Source organism: Myxine glutinosa, chromosome 1 (genome assembly GCF_964187855.1).
Source record: "Myxine glutinosa chromosome 1, kmMyxGlut1.1, whole genome shotgun sequence".
NCBI lineage: Eukaryota > Metazoa > Chordata > Myxini > Myxiniformes > Myxinidae > Myxine > Myxine glutinosa.
In genome coordinates, this window is record NC_136261.1 from 358100953 (window position 1) to 358120952 (window position 20000).

Below are 20000 nucleotides of genomic sequence, written 5' to 3' on the forward strand. Positions count from 1 at the left end.
CTGCTGGAGTAATATAACCGATTTATCAACGAATACAAATCCCTTATAAACCATCAATTGTACAGAAAAACAATACCTGCCAATCTGTAATTTATATGCGACTTGCGTTTCCATCTTCACCAACACCTCCATTGTCGCCACCTTCGTCTGAATCGCTCGCACAAGGCTCAAAACTATACGGCTCCACAATTCCCCCAAAAGCGGTTCCATTACTAATTTTGTTTCCAATAGTTTATTCAAAATCTCACTGATCTGTTTCAACATACTGAGAACCTTCAGAGTTGCTAATGACAGAGGAATCGGTATCGGAAATCCGAGCTCAAAATACGCTTTCTCTATGTAGTTCGCCATTTTGATCAAGGTGAGATCATCACATGACGTCACTGGCAAAAACGAAAATCGACACCAAAGGGCTATTTTCGACCCTTTCTGATTGGCAAAAAAAACTTTTTTTAACTACCCTTCAAATTAGACCATCATTTATGATTTTCAATGGTTTTCAGGGAAAAAATCTTTTGCATTTGGTTTCCCCTTCAAGGAATTTTGAACAATAACCATGAACGCCGACCTTTTCCAACTCGCACTACTCCCGCCCGAACTACCAACAAGCAGCAGTGACTTTCTCCACCTCTGAAAAAACAGAAGCTATAACCAAGTCACCGGCAGAAGGGAGTCGAGTCAACAATGAAGTCATTAACATAGCAATTCTCATTTATGTTTTAAAATATAATAACGACAATTATTATGATTATCATTTTGTGTGCAGCCTGTGGCTGCTGGTTGCATCATTGCTTGGAGGGAGGCTGTGCCAGTGCCACTCATGCATTTCCCCCTGTTTCTTGGTACTCATTTTGCCGACCTTGGAAGGTTTACAGGCTGAGTAAACCCACCTTGTGTTATTTAACGGCACGACAGAGGCTCAAACTTTAGATCGTAAGATCTTATCCAGCCACCTAACAGTTAAGCCAACGTCAGGATTAATAACGACAATAATAAAACACATTGAGACAAACTACCACAGCAATTTTGGATCAAACTACTGCTGCAGAGCAGACAGGTAAACCAGCCACACGAGGCGCTCACCACAAACCTTTAAGAGGAGGTAGCTTTTGCAGCTCTCGCTCCTTGCTGACTGAAAAGCGTGATGCACTGAGTCTTTTGTCCCTCCTCAGCCCTTGCGCCGTTCCTAGAGCCTGATTCTGTCCCAAACATTGTCCTTCATTGGAATCAACAGGAGCAACAGGGGCAGAGGCCTTCACCTTCCCCGCTGGTGACTGTGGCTGTGTAGTCGGCGGCGACATTGACATGCCATTTCCCTGTGCGAGTGGGAATAAAATTAGATTTGATCACATCTACATGGGTAAGCAAGTACTGCTGCTACTGCTGCTTATTCTTATTCTTCAACGGACCTAATTATTCCCAACTTGTGGGCTCGGCCAGTGTAAGTTCCTGTGGTCAAAGTCTTTCACCAATGTTCGACAGAAGATGTTAGGGCAGAAATATATATATATATATAAATATATTGTACACCGCTCCTTTCCTATGCCATCTCCAGGCATTGCAAATCGTCATTGCTGGGCACCGAAGGGGGCTCGGCAGTGACGCACGCTGAAAGAGAGTACTCAGTTTTCACTCTGGTTGTTTCCTTGTTTTCTTGTTTTCTTGTTTCCTTGTTTTCTTGTTGTACACCGCTCCTTTCCTATGCCATCTCCAGGCATTGCAAATCGTCATTGCCGGGCACCGAAGGGGGCTCGGCAGTGACGCACGCTGAAAGAGAGTACTCAGTTTTCACTCTGGTTGTTGTACACCGCTCCTTTCCTATGCCATCTCCAGGCATTGCAAATCGTCATTGCTGAGCACTGAAGGGGGCTCGGCAGTGACGCACGCTGAAAGGGAGTACTCAGTTTTCACTCTGGTTGTTGTACACCGCTCCTTTCCTATGCCACCTCCAGGCATTGCAAATCGTCATTGCCGGGCACCGAAGGGGGCTCGGCAGTGACGCACGCTGAAAGAGAGTACTCAGTTTTCACTCTGGTTTCTTGTTTGTTTTCTTGGTTGTCCGGACGATATCTCAGCCATCCTTTGAGCTAGAAAGCTGAAATTTCGGCACAGTAGTGAGCAAGTCCTTTGTCAAATACGGTATTTTTTGTTTTTTGAATAATCAATTAATTGAGGAGTTATTTAATTATTAGCGTTTAATTAAGTACTTATTTAATTAATTAAATTTCATTTATCTTCTGACCATTATTAACTCAGGCACCTTTTGAGTTAGGAAGCTGATATTTGGACATGCCAATGACCAGGTGATTTGGCTGCAAAGGATATTTTTGATTTATTAATTAATCAATTAATCGATTAATTATTTAATTATTCGATTAATGACAAAAAAATTTTTTTTTTTTAAGTTACAGATTCTGATGAAATAGTGGTAGTTTATGTGTTCTCTGACCAAATTGATTAATAATTTAATTTTTTTATGATTATTATTTATTTATTTTCATTATTAATCATTTATTTATTTTCTTTCTCATTTGGCCAATATCTCAGGCACCTTTTGAGCTGGGAAGCTAATATTTGGACATGAGTGACCAAGTGATGTGGCTATCAAGGATATTTTTGATTTATTGATTAATCATTTCATCTATTAAGTATTTATTGATTAATCGATTAATTATTTATTGAGTAATCAATTAATTATTTAATTTTTTATAAATGACTTATTTAATTAAATTTCTAAAAGATACATCTTCGGATGAAGCACTACTGGTTTAGTTATGCGATTAGCCAATTGATTATGAAAATATTTTGTGATAATCTTTTATTGATTTTAATTATACAATTAATCAATCAATTAGTGTACACCTCTCCCTCCCAATGCAGCCTCAATGAGCTGCACTGCGGTATTGCCGGGCGCCGGAGGCGCCCCGGCAATGCCGCGCTGCAGCATATTTAATTATTTGGCATGGGGCGGTGTACTTTGAATGTATGTGTACTTGTTTTCTTGTTTGTTTGTCCGGGCGATATCTCAGCCATCCTTTGAGCTAGGAAGCTGAAATTTTGGCACAATAGTGAGAAAGTGCTTTGTCAAAAACGGTATTTTTTTTTTTTGATTAATCAATAAATTGAGGAGTTATTTAATTATTAGCGGTTAATTAAGTACTTATTTAATTAATCAAATTTCCTTTCTCTTCTGACCATTAACTCAGGCACCTTTTGAGTTAGGAAGCTGATATTTGGACATGCTAATGACCAGGTGATTTGGCTGCAAAGGATATTTTTGATTTATTAATTAATCAATTAATCGATTAATTATTTAATTATTCCATTAATGCCAAAAAAAAAATTTTTTTTTAAGTTACAGATTCTGATGAAATAGTGGTAGTTTATGTGTTCTCTGACCAAATTGATTAATAATTTAATTTTTTTATGATTATTGTACACCGCTCCTTTCCTATGCCATCTCCAGGCATTGCAAATCGTCATTGCCGGGCACCAAAGGGGGCTCGGCAGTGACGCACGCTGAAAGAGAGTACTCAATTTTCACTCTGGTTGTTTGTTTGTTTGTTTTCTTTCTTGTTTTCTTTCTTGTTGTACACCGCTCCTTTACTATGCCATCTCCAGGCATTGCAAATCGTCATTGCTGGGCACCGAAGGGGGCTCGGCAGTGACGCGCGCTGAAAGAGAGTACTCAGTTTTCACTCTGGTTGTTGTACACCGCTCCTTTCCTATGCCATCTCCAGGCATTGCAAATCGTCATTGCCGGGCACCAAAGGGGGCTCGGCAGTGACGCACGCTGAAAGAGAGTACTCAGTTTTCACTCTGGTTTCTTTCTTGTTTTCTTGTTGTACACCGCTCCTTTCCTATGCCATCTCCAGGCATTGCAAATCGTCATTGCCGGGCACCAAAGGGGGCTCGGCAGTGACGCACGCTGAAAGAGAGTACTCAGTTTTCACTCTGGTTTCTTGTTTTCTTTCTTGGTTGTCCGGACGATATCTCAGCCATCCTTTGAGCTAGGAAGCTGAAATTTCGGCACAGTAGTGAGCAAGTCCTTTGTCAAATACGGTATTTTTTGTTTTTTGAATAATCAATTAATTGAGGAGTTATTTAATTATTAGCGTTTAATTAAGTACTTATTTAATTAATTAAATTTCATTTATCTTCTGACCATTATTAACTCAGGCACCTTTTGAGTTAGGAAGCTGATATTTGGACATGCCAATGACCAGGTGATTTGGCTGCAAAGGATATTTTTGATTTATTAATTAATCAATTAATCGATTAATTATTTAATTATTCGATTAATGACAAAAAAAATTTTTTTTTTTAAGTTACAGATTCTGATGAAATAGTGGTAGTTTATGTGTTCTCTGACCAAATTGATTAATAATTTAATTTTTTTATGATTATTATTTATTTATTTTCATTATTAATCATTTATTTATTTTCTTTCTCATTTGGCCAATATCTCAGGCACCTTTTGAGCTGGGAAGCTAATATTTGGACATGAGTGACCAAGTGATGTGGCTATCAAGGATATTTTTGATTTATTGATTAATCATTTCATCTATTAAGTATTTATTGATTAATCGATTAATTATTTATTGAGTAATCAATTAATTATTTAATTTTTTATAAATGACTTATTTAATTAAATTTCTAAAAGATACATCTTCGGATGAAGCACTACTGGTTTAGTTATGCGATTAGCCAATTGATTATGAAAATATTTTGTGATAATCTTTTATTGATTTTAATTATACAATTAATCAATCAATTAGTGTACACCTCTCCCTCCCAATGCAGCCTCAATGAGCTGCACTGCGGTATTGCCGGGCGCCGGAGGCGCCCCGGCAATGCCGCGCTGCAGCATATTTAATTATTTGGCATGGGGCGGTGTACTTTGAATGTATGTGTACTTGTTGTACACCACTCCTTTCCTATGCCATCTCCAGGCATTGCAAATCGTCATTGCCGGGCACCAAAGGGGGCTCGGCAGTGACGCACGCTGAAAGAGAGTACTCAGTTTTCACTCTGGTTTCTTGCTTTCTTGGTTGTCCGGGCGATATCTCAGCCATCCTTTGAGCTAGGAAGCTGAAATTTCGGCACAGTAGTGAGCTTGTCCTTTGTCAAATACGGTATTTTTTGTTTTTTGAATAATCAATTAATTGAGGAGTTATTTAATTATTAGCGTTTAATTAAGTACTTATTTAATTAATTAAATTTCCTTTCTCTTCTGACCATTAACTCAGGCACCTTTTGAGTTAGGAAGCTGATATTTGGACATGCCAATGACCAGGTGATTTGGCTGCAAAGGATATTTTTGATTTATTAATTAATCAATTAATCGATTAATTATTTAATTATTCGATTAATGACCAAAAAAATTTTTTTTTTAAAGTTACAGATTCTGATGAAATAGTGGTAGTTTATGTGTTCTCTGACCAAATTGATTAATAATTTAATTTTTTTATGATTATTATTTGTTTATTTTCATTATTAATCATTTATTTATTTTCTTTCTCATTTGGCCAATATCTCGGGCACCTTTTGAGCTGGGAAGCTAATATTTGGACATGAGTGACCAAGTGATGTGGCTATCAAAGATATTTTTGATTTATTGATTAATCATTTCATCTATTAATTATTTATTGATTAATCGATTAATTATTTATTGAGTAATCAATTAATTATTTAATTTTTTATAAATGACTTATTTAATTAAATTTCTAAAAGATACATCTTCGGATGAAGCACTAGTGGTTTAGTTATGCGATTAGCCAATTGATTATGAAAATATTTTGTGATAATCTTTTATTGATTTTAATTATACAATTAATCAATCAATTAGTGTACACCTCTCCCTCCCAATGCAGCCTCAATGAGCTGCACTGCGGTATTGCCGGGCGCCAGAGGCGCCCCGGCAATGCCGCGCTGCAGCATATTTAATTATTTGGCATGGGGCGGTGTACTTTGAATGTATGTGTACTTGTTTTCTTTCTTGTTTGTTTGTCCGGGCGATATCTCAGCCATCCTTTGAGCTAGGAAGCTGAAATTTCGGCACAATAGTGAGCAAGTCCTTTGTCAAAAACGGTATTTTTTTTTTTTTGATTAATCAATAAATTGAGGAGTTATTTAATTATTAGCGATTAATTAAGTACTTATTTAATTAATCAAATTTCCTTTCTCTTCTGACCATTAACTCAGGCACCTTTTGAGTTAGGAAGCTGATATTTGGACATGCCAATGACCAGGTGATTTGGCTGCAAAGGATATTTTTGATTTATTAATTAATCAGTTAATCGATTAATTATTTAATTATTTGATTAATGACAAAAAAAAAAATTTTTTTTAAGTTACAGATTCTGATGAAATAGTGCTAGTTTTTGTGTTCTCTGACCAAATTGATTAATAATTTAATTTTTTTATGATTATTATTTATTTATTTTCATTATTAATCATTTATTTATTTTCTTTCTCATTTGGCCAATATCTCAGGCACCTTTTGAGCTGGGAAGCTAATATTTGGACATGAGTGACCAAGTGATGCGGCTATCAAGGATATTTTTGATTTATTGATTAATCATTTCATCTTAAATTATTTATTGCTTAATCGATTAATTATTTATTGAGTAATCAATTAATTATTTAATTTTTTATAAATGACTTATTTAATTAAATTTCTAAAAGATACATCTTCGGATGAAGCACTACTGGTTTAGTTATGCTATTAGCCAATTGATTATGAAAATATTTTGTGATAATCTTTTATTGATTTTAATTATACAATTAATCAATCAATTAGTGTGCACCTCTCCCTCCCAATGCAGCCTCAATGAGCTGCACTGCGGTATTGCCGGGCGCCGGAGGCGCCCCGGCAATGCCGCGCTGCAGCATATTTAATTATTTGGCATGGGGCGGTGTACTTTGAATGTATCTGTACTTGTTTGTTTTCTTTCTTCTTGTACACCGCTCCTTTCCTATGCCACCTCCAGGCATTGCAAATCGTCATTGCCGGGCACCGAAGGGGGCTCGGCAGTGACGCACGCTGAAAGAGAGTACTCAGTTTTCACTCTGGTTTCTTGTTTGTTTTCTTGGTTGTCCGGACGATATCTCAGCCATCCTTTGAGCTAGGAAGCTGAAATTTCGGCACAGTAGTGAGCAAGTCCTTTGTCAAATACGGTATTTTTTGTTTTTTGAATAATCAATTAATTGAGGAGTTATTTAATTATTAGCGTTTAATTAAGTACTTATTTAATTAATTAAATTTCATTTATCTTCTGACCATTATTAACTCAGGCACCTTTTGAGTTAGGAAGCTGATATTTGGACATGCCAATGACCAGGTGATTTGGCTGCAAAGGATACTTTTGATTTATTAATTAATCAATTAATCGATTAATTATTTAATTATTCGATTAATGACAAAAAAATTTTTTTTTTTTAAGTTACAGATTCTGATGAAATAGTGGTAGTTTATGTGTTCTCTGACCAAATTGATTAATAATTTAATTTTTTTATGATTATTATTTATTTATTTTCATTATTAATCATTTATTTATTTTCTTTCTCATTTGGCCAATATCTCAGGCACCTTTTGAGCTGGGAAGCTAATATTTGGACATGAGTGACCAAGTGATGTGGCTATCAAGGATATTTTTGATTTATTGATTAATCATTTCATCTATTAAGTATTTATTGATTAATCGATTAATTATTTATTGAGTAATCAATTAATTATTTAATTTTTTATAAATGACTTATTTAATTAAATTTCTAAAAGATACATCTTCGGATGAAGCACTACTGGTTTAGTTATGCGATTAGCCAATTGATTATGAAAATATTTTGTGATAATCTTTTATTGATTTTAATTATACAATTAATCAATCAATTAGTGTACACCTCTCCCTCCCAATGCAGCCTCAATGAGCTGCACTGCGGTATTGCCGGGCGCCGGAGGCGCCCCGGCAATGCCGCGCTGCAGCATATTTAATTATTTGGCATGGGGCGGTGTACTTTGAATGTATGTGTACTTGTTTTCTTTCTTGTTTGTTTGTCCGGACGATATCTCAGCCATCCTTTGAGCTAGGAAGCTGAAATTTCGGCACAATAGTGAGCAGGTCCTTTGTCAAAAACGGTATTTTTTTTTTTTGATTAATCAATAAATTGAGGAGTTATTTAATTATTAGCGATTAATTAAGTACTTATTTAATTAATCAAATTTCCTTTCTCTTCTGACCATTAACTCAGGCACCTTTTGAGTTAGGAAGCTGTTATTTGGACATGCCAATGACCAGGTGATTTGGCTGCAAAGGCTATTTTTGATTTATTAATTTATCAAGTAATCGATTAATTATTTAATTATTCGATTAATGCTAAAAAAAATTTTTTTTTTTTAAGTTACAGATTCTGATGAAATAGTGGTAGTTTATGTGTTCTCTGACCAAATTGATTAATAATTTAATTTTTTTATGATTATTATTTATTTATTTTCATTATTAATCATTTATTTATTTTCTTTCTCATTTGGCCAATATCTCAGGCACCTTTTGAGCTGGGAAGCTAATATTTGGACATGAGTGACCAAGTGATGTGGCTATCAAAGATATTTTTGATTTATTGATTAATCATTTCATCTATTAATTATTTATTGATTAATCGATTAATTTATTTATTGAGTAATCAATTAATTATTTAATTTTTTATAAATGACTTATTTAATTACATTTCGAAAAGAAACATCTTCGGATGAAGCACTCGTGGTTTAGTTATGCGATTAGCCAATTGATTATGAAAATATTTTGTGATAATCTTTTATTGATTTTAATTATACAATTAATCAATCAATTAGTGTACACCTCTCCCTCCCAATGCAGCCTCATTGAGCTGAACTGCGGTATTGCCGGGCGCCGGAGCCGCCCCGGCAATGCCGCGCTGCAGCATATTGAATTATTTGGCATGGGGCGGTGTACTTTGAATGTATGTGTACTTGTTTCCTTGTTTTCTTGTTTTCTTGTTTGTTTGTCCGGGCGATATCTCAGCCATCCTTTGAGCTAGGAAGCTGAAATTTCGGCACAATAGTGAGCAAGTCCTTTGTCAAAAACGGTATTTTTTTTTTTTGATTAATCAATAAATTGAGGAGTTATTTAATTATTAGCGATTAATTAAGTACTTATTTAATTAATCAAATTTCCTTTCTCTTCTGACCATTAACTCAGGCACCTTTTGAGTTAGGAAGCTGATATTTGGACATGCCAATGACCAGGTGATTTGGCTGCAAAGGATATTTTTGATTTATTAATTAATCAATTAATCGATTAATTATTTAATTATTTGATTAATGACAAAAAAATTTTTTTTTTTTTTTAAGTTACAGATTCTGATGAAATAGTGGTAGTTTATGTGTTCTCTGACCAAATTGATTAATAATTTAATTTTTTTATGATTATTATTTATTTATTTTCATTATTAATCATTTATTTATTTTCTTTCTCATTTGGCCAATATCTCAGGCACCTTTTGAGCTGGGAAGCTAATATATGGACATGAGTGACCAAGTGATGTGGCCATCAAGGATATTTTTGATTTATTGATTAATCATTTCATCTATTAATTATTTATTGATTAATCGATTAATTATTTATTGAGTAATCAATTAATTATTTAATTTTTTTAAATGACTTATTTAATTAAATTTCTAAAAGGTACATCTTCGGATGAAGCACCAGTGGTTTAGTTATGCGATTAGCCAATTGATTATGAAAATATTTTGTGATAATCTTTTATTGATTTTAATTGTACAATTAATCAATCAATTAGCGTACACCTCTCCCTCCCAATGCAGCCTCAATGAGCTGCACTGCGGTATTGCCGGGCGCCGGAGGCGCCCCGGCAATGCCGCGCTGCAGCATATTTAATTATTTGGCATGGGGCGGTGTACTTTGAATGTATGTGTACTTGTTGTTATATCTAGTGGGTAGTGATATGTAGAGCAGATAGAGCTGAGTAGGTAACATGCTTTGAGGTGTCGCGGTAAGGAAAACTACCTTGTAATAAGTTCATATGTAGGCGTTTTGTCGGTTAAGATGTATAATTGTGAATCTACCAGGAGGTTCGAGTGATAAGTAGTGTAGGGATTAAGGAGTAGCGCCCTTGTATGTCTCACCTGGTTAGCCAAACCTTTGTCCCTTTTGGCACTGCACACCACATAGACATTCCGACGGATCCTTAGTGCAACACTAAATAACGCCCTCCCCCTGACATGACTTAGGAAGAAACCAGGCCAGGACACCGTCGGATGGCCGCCGCCATTTACACCTCCGAAAGGCCTGTCCACCTCGAATAGCACACGCTATGACACCAGGAGCAGAGAGCGCGCGTGGGAGTGACGCAGTGGGCGTGCACCTGGGCGAGCCGGCGAGTCGGTGGAGGAGACTGATTGGTTGGCAGTGCGCCAAGGCTGACGTCACGGGCCAGGAGATATTAACGAGCGCCGAACGCCATTTCAGAAAGTAGGACTGGCAGTTCGTTGGGGAGAGTTCGTTTGGAGTTGAGTTTGTTTGAGTTGCGCAGAGTTGAGTTGCAGAGAGCAGTTGCGCAGCAGATGAGTAGTGCAGTCGAGTTGAGAGGAGAAATGAGTTGGAGTGGAGAAGGGGAGTTGAGTTGGTTGGAGGAGTTGGTTCGAGTGAGTGACTCGGCGAACAGTTCGATTCAGGAGTTGGTTTTCCGATCAGATTCCTGGCAGATCCCTGGCCCTGGCAGTCCCGGTGTGATCCCGAGTTGAGAGAGGCCTGGCCCTGGTTGAATTCAGAGTTGGCTTGCTGGTTGAGTTGGCTTGTGAGTCCGAGCCCGAGTGAAGTTCACTTGCTTCGTGCAGCCCTGCGTTGGACCTTCGGTGCACGGACCTTGTGGGGGTCGACGAGGAGCCTGGAGTGGGCACTGGCCCGGGCCTTCGCGGTGTTGGGGCGCTGGAGCAAAGGACCTCGTGGTGTGCAGCGGAGATTGGACGGACAAGACAACAACACAGATAAGACCGCACGCCACGTACATTTTACATAACTGACGTGTTATTTTGGTATTCATATCCCCTGTTTTGTGTTTGAGGTCTGGTGTGCAGGATTCCGATTTAGGAGTTAGATTTACCGGCGCTTGCTTTTCCTGTCCCTACCTTTATTCAATAAACCCTTGTATTATTTTGCATCCCCTGTGAAACCTGTGCCCGCTAGAGTTGATTGCCCTTTACAGGACCGGAGCTACGCCGGCGCGCTGCAGTCAAGCGCTTTCGCTGCAGCCTCCATTTTCCTTCTTCCTCCCGCGCGGCCATAGCCGAATCCGTGTTTGGGTAGTTGCCTCCGAATAAGACCGTTTAGGCCATCCGCGACTCTGGTGTTAACCGGAGTTGCGCGACAATATATATGTATGACTCGAAGATAATTACCCTTTAGAACCCATTAGAATTACCCTATAAAACCCATTAAAATTACCTTTTAGACTGATGGACAGACGGATGGATGGACATAGCCAAATATTGAAGAGACTTCACCACTTAAAAATTATCTCACTCATCTCTGCACATGTGTGATCAGGATAAATTCAGAGCCAAGTAATGCCAAACTACAGGGTTCGTGTTTAAAATATAACATTCAATTGAATGTTTCGTCCTCGATCATAAACTGACGTTTGTAGGCAAGACAGAAAGACAGAAGTCATTGTTTTGTATGTAGCCTATGGCTGATGGTTGCATTTCTGCTGAGAGCATCGCTCTGATGCAGTGCCCCTGTTAACAGTAAGTTGGTACTCATTTTGCAGAGCCCGGAAGGAAGACAGCCTACCTGAGTCAACCCACATGATGTTATTTCAATGACACAGCAGGGGTTCAAACTCAAGCCCTTAAGATCATAAGCCAGCCACCTTAACCGTTAAGCCAACACTGGGCTTCACAGACGGAAGGGAACCAATTGCTTATCCCAGCTTGTCGCTCCGCGTGCGCAGGGTTACAAACCAGCCCTTCCCATACGAGAGTACTTACCTCTTCACTGTTATCTGCATTGTCTTTGCCACTGTTCTTCACACTCTTGACACTCTTGCTTGTTTCCTGGAAGGAAAGAAAAGTGATTAATCAAATAATCAGAATATAACAACTTCATGATGCTTTCTATATACAGTGGAACCTTGACTTACGAGTGCCCCAACTTACGAGTTTTTCGAGATACGAGCCGTCGCTCCGGCAGTTTATTGCTTTGAGATGCGAGCCGAGATCCGAGTTACGAGCTTTCGCCACCCGGTCACGTGGTTATCTTGCCGTTCAAGTACAGTACGTATCTCTGTTGTATAGCGCTGCGTTTTTGTTTTCGCATTTTGGTTATTTCGAGTTTACGCCGCCAGGTAGGTTCTGGTCACGTGGTTATCTTGCCGTTCAAGTACAGTACGTATCTCTGTCGTATAGCGCTGCGTTTTTGTTTTCGCATTTTGGTTATTTCGAGTTTACGCCGCCAGGTAGGTTCTGGTCACGTGGTTATCTTGCCGTTCAAGTACAGTACGTATCTCTGTCGTATAGCACTGCGTTTTTGTTTTCGCATTTTGGTTATTTCGAGTTTACGCCGCCAGGTAGGTTCTGGTCACGTGGTTATCTTGCCGTTCAAGTACAGTACGTATCTCTGTCGTATAGCGCTGCGTTTTTGTTTTCGCATTTTGGTTATTTCGGAAAATTTCATGTTCATGTCGAACATTTCATGTTCATGTTCATGTTTTCATGTTCATGCCATGCCAGGCCACAACTTGTTCAGAGTGCCGGCGATAGCTCGCCTTCTCTTTGTGGAAAACATGGTGAGATCTTTAACATCCAACAACTAATGGGACGCAAACGGGGCGCCCAGTTTAGCGGTACACACATTGATGAATCACCCTGCCTGTGATTCACCCATGACAGGTTATAGCTGGGTCGGGATTCAAACCCAGGCTGGACAGTTTAGACTTTAGAGTCAAGTGTGCGTACCTCCAGTCCAGGCCATCCTGCCAACTTGTATGCTGCATACAGGTGAAATATAAAGCGCGAGATATTTTTATATATACTGTATATTTTTTTAAAAATTGGTGTGGTTTTTGGCGGGCTGGAATGGATTAATAGCATTTCAATGCATTTCAATGGGGAAATTTGATTTGAGATACGAGCAATTTGAGTTACGAGCTCGGTCACAGAACGAATTAAACTCGTAAGTCAAGGTTCCACTGTATATATATACCTCGACATTCGCGTAACCCACAGCGTTTTACAGCATGACCTGCTTCTACATTCGCGCTTCGTGTATTCGCAGTTTAAAAATATATATTCAGTATATATTTTTTTGCACGTCAGGACAAGTCTCCTTTAGCCACCGCCACTGATATCGATTCAGCCTGGGAATTCTTCCACAGAAACCTGCGCTCTCTTATGCACAGACTCATCCTATCTTGTCTTCAATTATCTTACCCATCCTCCCACTCTTGGTACTCTGAATCCTGTGGTGAGGCAGTTGCTTTAAAACAACATGCATACTTATGTCTTTCAATCCTGACAAATCTCACACTCTTACTATGTCTCTCCGAAAAGACTGACTGCAAAACCCTCCCATATACTTTCTCAACAATCCTCTCCAAGAAGTTCTGTCGCTCAAGCTTTTGGGTCTCACTATCTGCCATGATCTTTCTTAGGAAAACCACATTACCAAGCTGGCCTCCAAAGCCAGTCGCTGACTGGGCATCCTCCGTCGTGCGAAGTCCTTCCTTGGCACACATGAGCTCCTCACCACATACAAGGCTTTCATCCGCAGCTCAATGGAATACTGTTCCCCCCTCTGGGCCGGTGCTCCTGCCTCACACCTCGCTCGGCTTCACGCTGTTGAAGCCAAAGCTTTCAGAATCATTGGAATCTCCTGCGATGAAGCTAATTCCGAGGGCCTTTCACTCACTCACCGCAGGCAGGTTGGTGGTCTTTCTGTCTTCTACCGACTCCCCACCCCCCCGGCCTTGCTCCCCCAGCACTCTCTGTGCTCTGTCCCCCAAATATTCCTACAAGTCGCACAAGATCTGCCATCAACCCTCTTATGGTTAAACTGCCAAAATCTAGGCTCTCTGCTCACCTTCACTCTTTCATTCCCCTTTTTCCCGCCTCTGGAACAAACTCCCCCAATCCCTTCAATCCCACACCTCCCTCCAGGTCTTTAAAACAGCTGTTCACCACCATCTCTTATCTTCCCCCATCCAAAACCATGATCTTTTCTACCCCCGATAATTCACCCCAGATACACTTTTTCGAAATTCCAACTTCTTTCCTGGAAGTCCTTGCAGTGTCCATATGTTTTATACCTCTCCCACCTCCCCCCATGCCCTCTCCCTCCCACAGTTCTCTCGATGTCCCTGCTCTCAAATGTTGTGTTTGTGTCCTTCCCCCTCTCTCCCCATCTTGTCTACCGCTCCCCTTATTTTGTGTTTTATGTGTCGGTTTGACTTTTTGTGTGATTAATGTTCGCTCTTTCACGAGCCTAGAACTTGTATTTAAAAAAAAAAAAATTACTCCTCCTGGAAGGCAAAACCAACTGAAGACAACCTCAGATCATTCCACAAAACTCACAAACAAGTGTGTGTCTACTCTCAGGAGAGCCAGAAAACAACATCTGTCCAATCTCAAGAATGAGCTTACAAACTTGTCCTCTAAAACCAGGTGGTGCCTTGTCAAGGTGGCTTGCACTCTCTGCCCTCTCTGTGCTTTGTCTCTCCTCACGTACCTGCAGGACGCACTAGGTCCAGCAACAATCTACTGCTTGTGAAACCTAAATCCAGAACCACTGCTCACCTCCACTCATTTATTCTTCTTTATCCCACCAGTGCAACCACCTTCCATACTCTCTTCAATCTCATTCTTCCCTCCAGGTCTTCAAAACAGCTGATCACCACTATCTCTTCATCCCCCATCCAAAATCATGATCTTTTCTACACCTGTTAAACCACCCTCACCAAAAATTTTACTTATGTATCCATATCGACCACCCTTTGCATTCTCCCTTACCCCTCATCATTACCTGCATCCCGTTTGTTCGACTCTGTCTATTTTCCCTCTCAACCCAGCTGTGGAGGTTTTCTCTTTCTCCTGCTGTTTCCTTTGTTATGTTGAGTCTTGCTTTGTTCTATGTCATAGCTCTTCCACAAGCCTAGACCATGTCGTAAAAAAAAGAATTCAAATCCCCACCCCACCCCCACTCAAACAATGCAGGGATACGTTCCTGGAAAGTGCCGCAAATTGCAAAACAGCGAATGGCGGGGCATCGTTTCAATAGCAAAGAGGGGGGTGGGGTTGGGTTGGTTCCCGAATCGCGAAAATCCACGAATTGTGAGGCAAAATCCACGAATTGTGAGGCAAAATGCGCCAATGTCGAGGCAAAATGCGCCAATGTCGAGGCAAAATGCGCCAATGTCGAGGCAAAATGCGCCAATGTCGAGGCAAAATGCGCCAATGTCGAGGCAAAATGCGCCAATGTCGAGGCAAAATGCGCCAATGTCGAGGCAAAATGCGCCAATGTCGAGGCAAAATGCGCCAATGTCGAGGCAAAATGCGCCAATGTCGAGGCAAAATGCGCCAATGTCGAGGCAAAATGCGCCAATGTCGAGGCAAAATGCGCCAATGTCGAGGCAAAATGCGCCAATGTCGAGGCAAATTCCGCCAATGTCGAGGCAAAATCCACCAATGTCGAGGCAAAATCCACCAATGTCGCGGTAAAAATGCACCAATGTCGCGGTAAAAATGCACCATTGTCGCGGCAAAATGCGCCAATGTCGAGGCAAAATGCGCGAATGTCGAGGCAAAATCCGCCAATGTCGCGGCAAAATCCGCCAATGTCGCGGCAAAATCCGCCAATGTCGCGGCAAAATCCGCCAACGTCGCGGCAAAATCCGCCAACGCCGCGGCAAAATCCGCCAATGTCGCGGCAAAATCCGCCAATGTCGCGGCAAAATCTGCCAATGTCGCGGCAAAATCCGCCAATGTCGCGGCAAAACCCGCCAATGTCGCGGCAAAACCCGCCAATGTCGCGGCAAAATCCGCCAATGTCACGGTAAAATCCGCCAATGTCGCGGCAAAATCCGCCAATGTCGAGGCAAAATCCACCAATGTTGCGGTAAAAATGCACCAATGTCGCGGCAAAATGCGCCAATGTCGAGACAAAATCCACCAATGTCGCGGCAAAATCCGCCAATGTCGCGGCAAAATCCGCCAATGTCGCGGCAAAATCCGCCAATGTCGCGGCAAAATCCGTCAATGTCACGGCAAAATCCGCCAATGTCGCGGCAAAATCCGCCAATGTCGCGGCAAAATCCGCCAATGTCGCGGCAAAATCCGCCAATGTCGTGGCAAAATCCACCAATGTCGCGGCAAAATCCGCCAATGTCGCGGCAAAATCCGCCAATGTAGCGGCAAAATCCGCCAATGTCGTGGCAAAATCCGCCAATGTCGAGGCAAAATCCACCAATGTTGCGGTAAAAATGCACCAATGTCGCGGCAAAATGCGCCAATGTCGAGACAAAATCCACCAATGTCGCGGCAAAATCCGCCAATGTCGCGGCAAAATCCGCCAATGTCGCGGCAAAATCCGCCAATGTCGCGGCAAAATCCGCCAATGTCGCGGCAAAATCCGCCAATGTCGTGGCAAAATCCGCCAATGTCGCGGCAAAATCCGCCAATGTCGCGGCAAAATCCGCCAATGTCGCGGCAAAATCCGCCAATGTAGCGGCAAAATCCGCCAATGTCGAGGCAAAATCCGCCAATGTCGAGGCAAAATCCGCCAATGTCGAGGCAAAATCCGCCAATGTCGAGGCAAAATGCGCCAATGTTGCGGTAAAATCTGCATATAATATATATATATATATATATATATATTATATATATACGTATACAGTATATATATTATATATATACAGTATATATATTTCACATATAATTTTATATATATTTTCTTTTATATTTTTATATAAAATTATATTTTATAATATTAATTTTATATTATTTATAATAAATTATAAGAAATTTAAATTATAATAAATAAATAAAAAATAAATTTTATATAAATTTATATTTCATTAAATATTTATATATATATATATATATATACTGTATATATATATATATATATATATATATAGATATATATATATATATATATATACACACACAACATACATACTGGGGTTGGGGGTATGTTCGCATCCAGGTGAAGCTGCTGCATGTGGAGGCGTATATGTGCCCCTGATGGCCCACCTTAGCTGTCCATATCGAGGTTGAAGGGCCAAGGCGGTATGATGCTGAGACCCTCAACTGAGGACCCGGTCAGTGAGGCACACTTGTGAGCAGGTGTGTTTTGAAATTAATTATGTTATATAATTATACTCCACATGTCATTTTATTGTTGTTGTTTTGTATGCAGCCTGTGGCTACTGGTTGCATCATTTCTTTCGAAGCGTGTTTGTGCCAATGATGCAGTGCCCCAATGACCAGTGAGGTGGTACTCAATTTGCCGACCGCAGGAGGATGACAAGCTGAGTGAGTCAACCCCCATGGCCTAAATTCAGCGATCGACCAGGATTCAAACTCAGGATCCTAGGATCCCAAGCCAGCACCCGAACCGCTAAGCCAAGGCCAGGTTATAATTTTATTTATATATACATTAGACACATATAAGGATGTAATGACGTCAATGTGTTTTGGGTTTGGGGATTCCAAGGTGAAGCCCAAATGTCAATGAAACATTCCACATCTAGTGGCATGCACTTTGCTCCAATCAAATTGCTCTCCAATTACCAGTAACGGTGGTTAATCTCCTTTTCCTCGTGGATTACAATTATAAAATCCACCACTCCCATTCCTAAAGCGATTTGAAACTATTCAGCCCCAGGTTTAAAAATACATCAATATTAATACTCCCCTTGCTCAGCGTTACCCTCTGCGATCGCAGTGTCTCAAGTATTCATCAGACATTCTTCATCAACAGAGTTTAAACAATTCTTCATTTTTCTGTCTAATTATCGCAGCTCTTCGGCTGCCCAACTGTCCCAGTACAAGCAACTAGGCCAAACTAGCGAAAGAAACACCAACATCCGTCCGAATTCACCAAAACGTGGACAACTTCTTTCTGCACACTTGTCACACACCACGATCCCACACCATGGGGGATTCCCCGACTTCCTCTCCCCGCTCCAGACTCACCTTCTCCTTCTCCTTCTCCTTCCTTCCTTTCCCTGGCATGGCTCCGCGCCTCTGCTGCCGGCCCTGCGCCGCCATTGGCTTAGAGCGCCGCACGTGACCTTCCCCGCCTTCCATCGAGCCAGCGATTACGTCATTCCAGCCATACTTACCCGTTCAATTTGCAACTTTTTCGTTGAATAACCTCATCTTTACCCGCATTTTATTTCATCATCTTCCTTTCGATTTTATTTACCTCATGTTTTATCATCCCTCTTTATTCCGCTTCCTTTTTGCCATCGTCTCGCTTTTGGATGAGGGAATCCAAGGAGAAATGGCTATTCGGCCCAACATTTCCACGTCACAACCCATCGTAAATTAACGTAGAATGTCAACAAGGGCGACCACAACGTGAATGAAAATATCCACAACCAAAGGCTGCACATGCAAAAACGTAACTAAGACTAGGAGTAGGAGGGCGACAGGTGAACAGGTTTATTCACACCTGCGTTAAAAAAAAAGTTTAACGTAAATGCATTCGAGTAAATCAATTTATTACGTACGCAAAAAAATGCCTGAATTATGATCTGCGATGCATCCTCTGCCCCTCTCAGGTGGTCTGTTAGTAAGCATCTTCTTCTTCAACCGCCAAATTACAGCCTCACTGCTCACCCCCCCTCATTTGTTATTTTATTTTCTCTCACCTGTGGAATCGACTTCCCCAGTCTCTTCAATCCCATTTTTCCCTCCAGAGCTGCAAGACCGCTCGCTTTTCATCTCTACCAAGTACCTCAAGTACAAAGTAGGCGCCCGCGGATCTACGTAACTTCCGGTTAGTGCACCCTTCGCGACAACAGTCACGTGATTGGATACGTTGAAAACAAACCACAAAAGGGCACGTGTTACAGCTTACTTCCGGTAGTCTCGCCCTCATTCACACTCGTGAGGCATACTCATCCCCCATTCATACTCATGATCTCTTCGACCCCCAAACCACCCAATTCCCAGCACTCCCTTTTTCCAGGTTATCGTGATACCCCCCCTCCCTCGCCTCTTTTTCTTGTTGTACACCGCTCCTTTCCTATGCCATCTCCAGGCATTGCAAATCGTCATTGCCGGGCACCGAAGGGGGCTCGGCAATGACGCACGCTGAAAGGGAGTACTCCGTTTTCACTCTGGTTGTTTGTTTTCTTGCTTTCTTGTTTGTTTGTTTGTTTGTCCGGACGATATCTCAGCCATCCTTTGAGCTAGGAAGCTGAAATTTCGGCACAATAGTGAGCAAGTCCTTCGTCAAAAACGGTATTTTTTGTTTTTTGATTAATCAATAAATTGAGGAGTTATTTAATTATTAGCGATTAATTAAGTACTTATCTAATTAATCGAATTTCCTTTCTCTTCTGACCATTAACTCGGGCACCTTTTGAGTTAGGAAGCTGATATTTGGACATGCCAATGACCAGGTGATTTGGCTGCAAAGGCTATTTTTGATTTATTAATTAATCAATTAATCGATTAATTATTTAATTATTCGATTAATGACTAAAATGTTGTACACCGCTCCTTTCCTATGCCATCTCCAGGCATTGCAAATCGTCATTGCCGGGCACCGAAGGGGGCTCGGCAGTGACGCACGCTGAAAGAGAGTACTCAGTTTTCACTCTGGTTGTTTGTTTGTTTTCTTTCTTGTTGTACACCGCTCCTTTCCTATGCCATCTCCAGGCATTGCAAATCGTCATTGCTGGGCACCGAAGGGGGCTCGGCAGTGACGCACGCTGAAAGAGAGTACTCAGTTTTC

At 40.7% G+C, this 20000-nt stretch overlaps 1 protein-coding gene across 1 annotated transcript in view; it reads right to left on the reverse strand.

Moving 5' to 3' along the window:
• The window catches only part of LOC137413973 (serine/threonine-protein phosphatase 2A 56 kDa regulatory subunit gamma isoform), a 220944-nt gene extending 202615 nt beyond the window's left edge, over positions 1-18329 (reverse strand). The window contains exons 1-3 of the mRNA XM_068099429.2: positions 18230-18329; positions 12029-12094; positions 1091-1316 (exon numbers count right to left, since the gene is read on the reverse strand). Coding sequence (XP_067955530.1) covers positions 1091-1316; positions 12029-12094; positions 18230-18304 — 367 coding nt within the window. The 5' untranslated portion in view covers positions 18305-18329. The remainder of the gene's footprint in view (positions 1-1090; positions 1317-12028; positions 12095-18229) is intronic.
• Positions 18330-20000: the final 1671 nt, after the last annotated feature.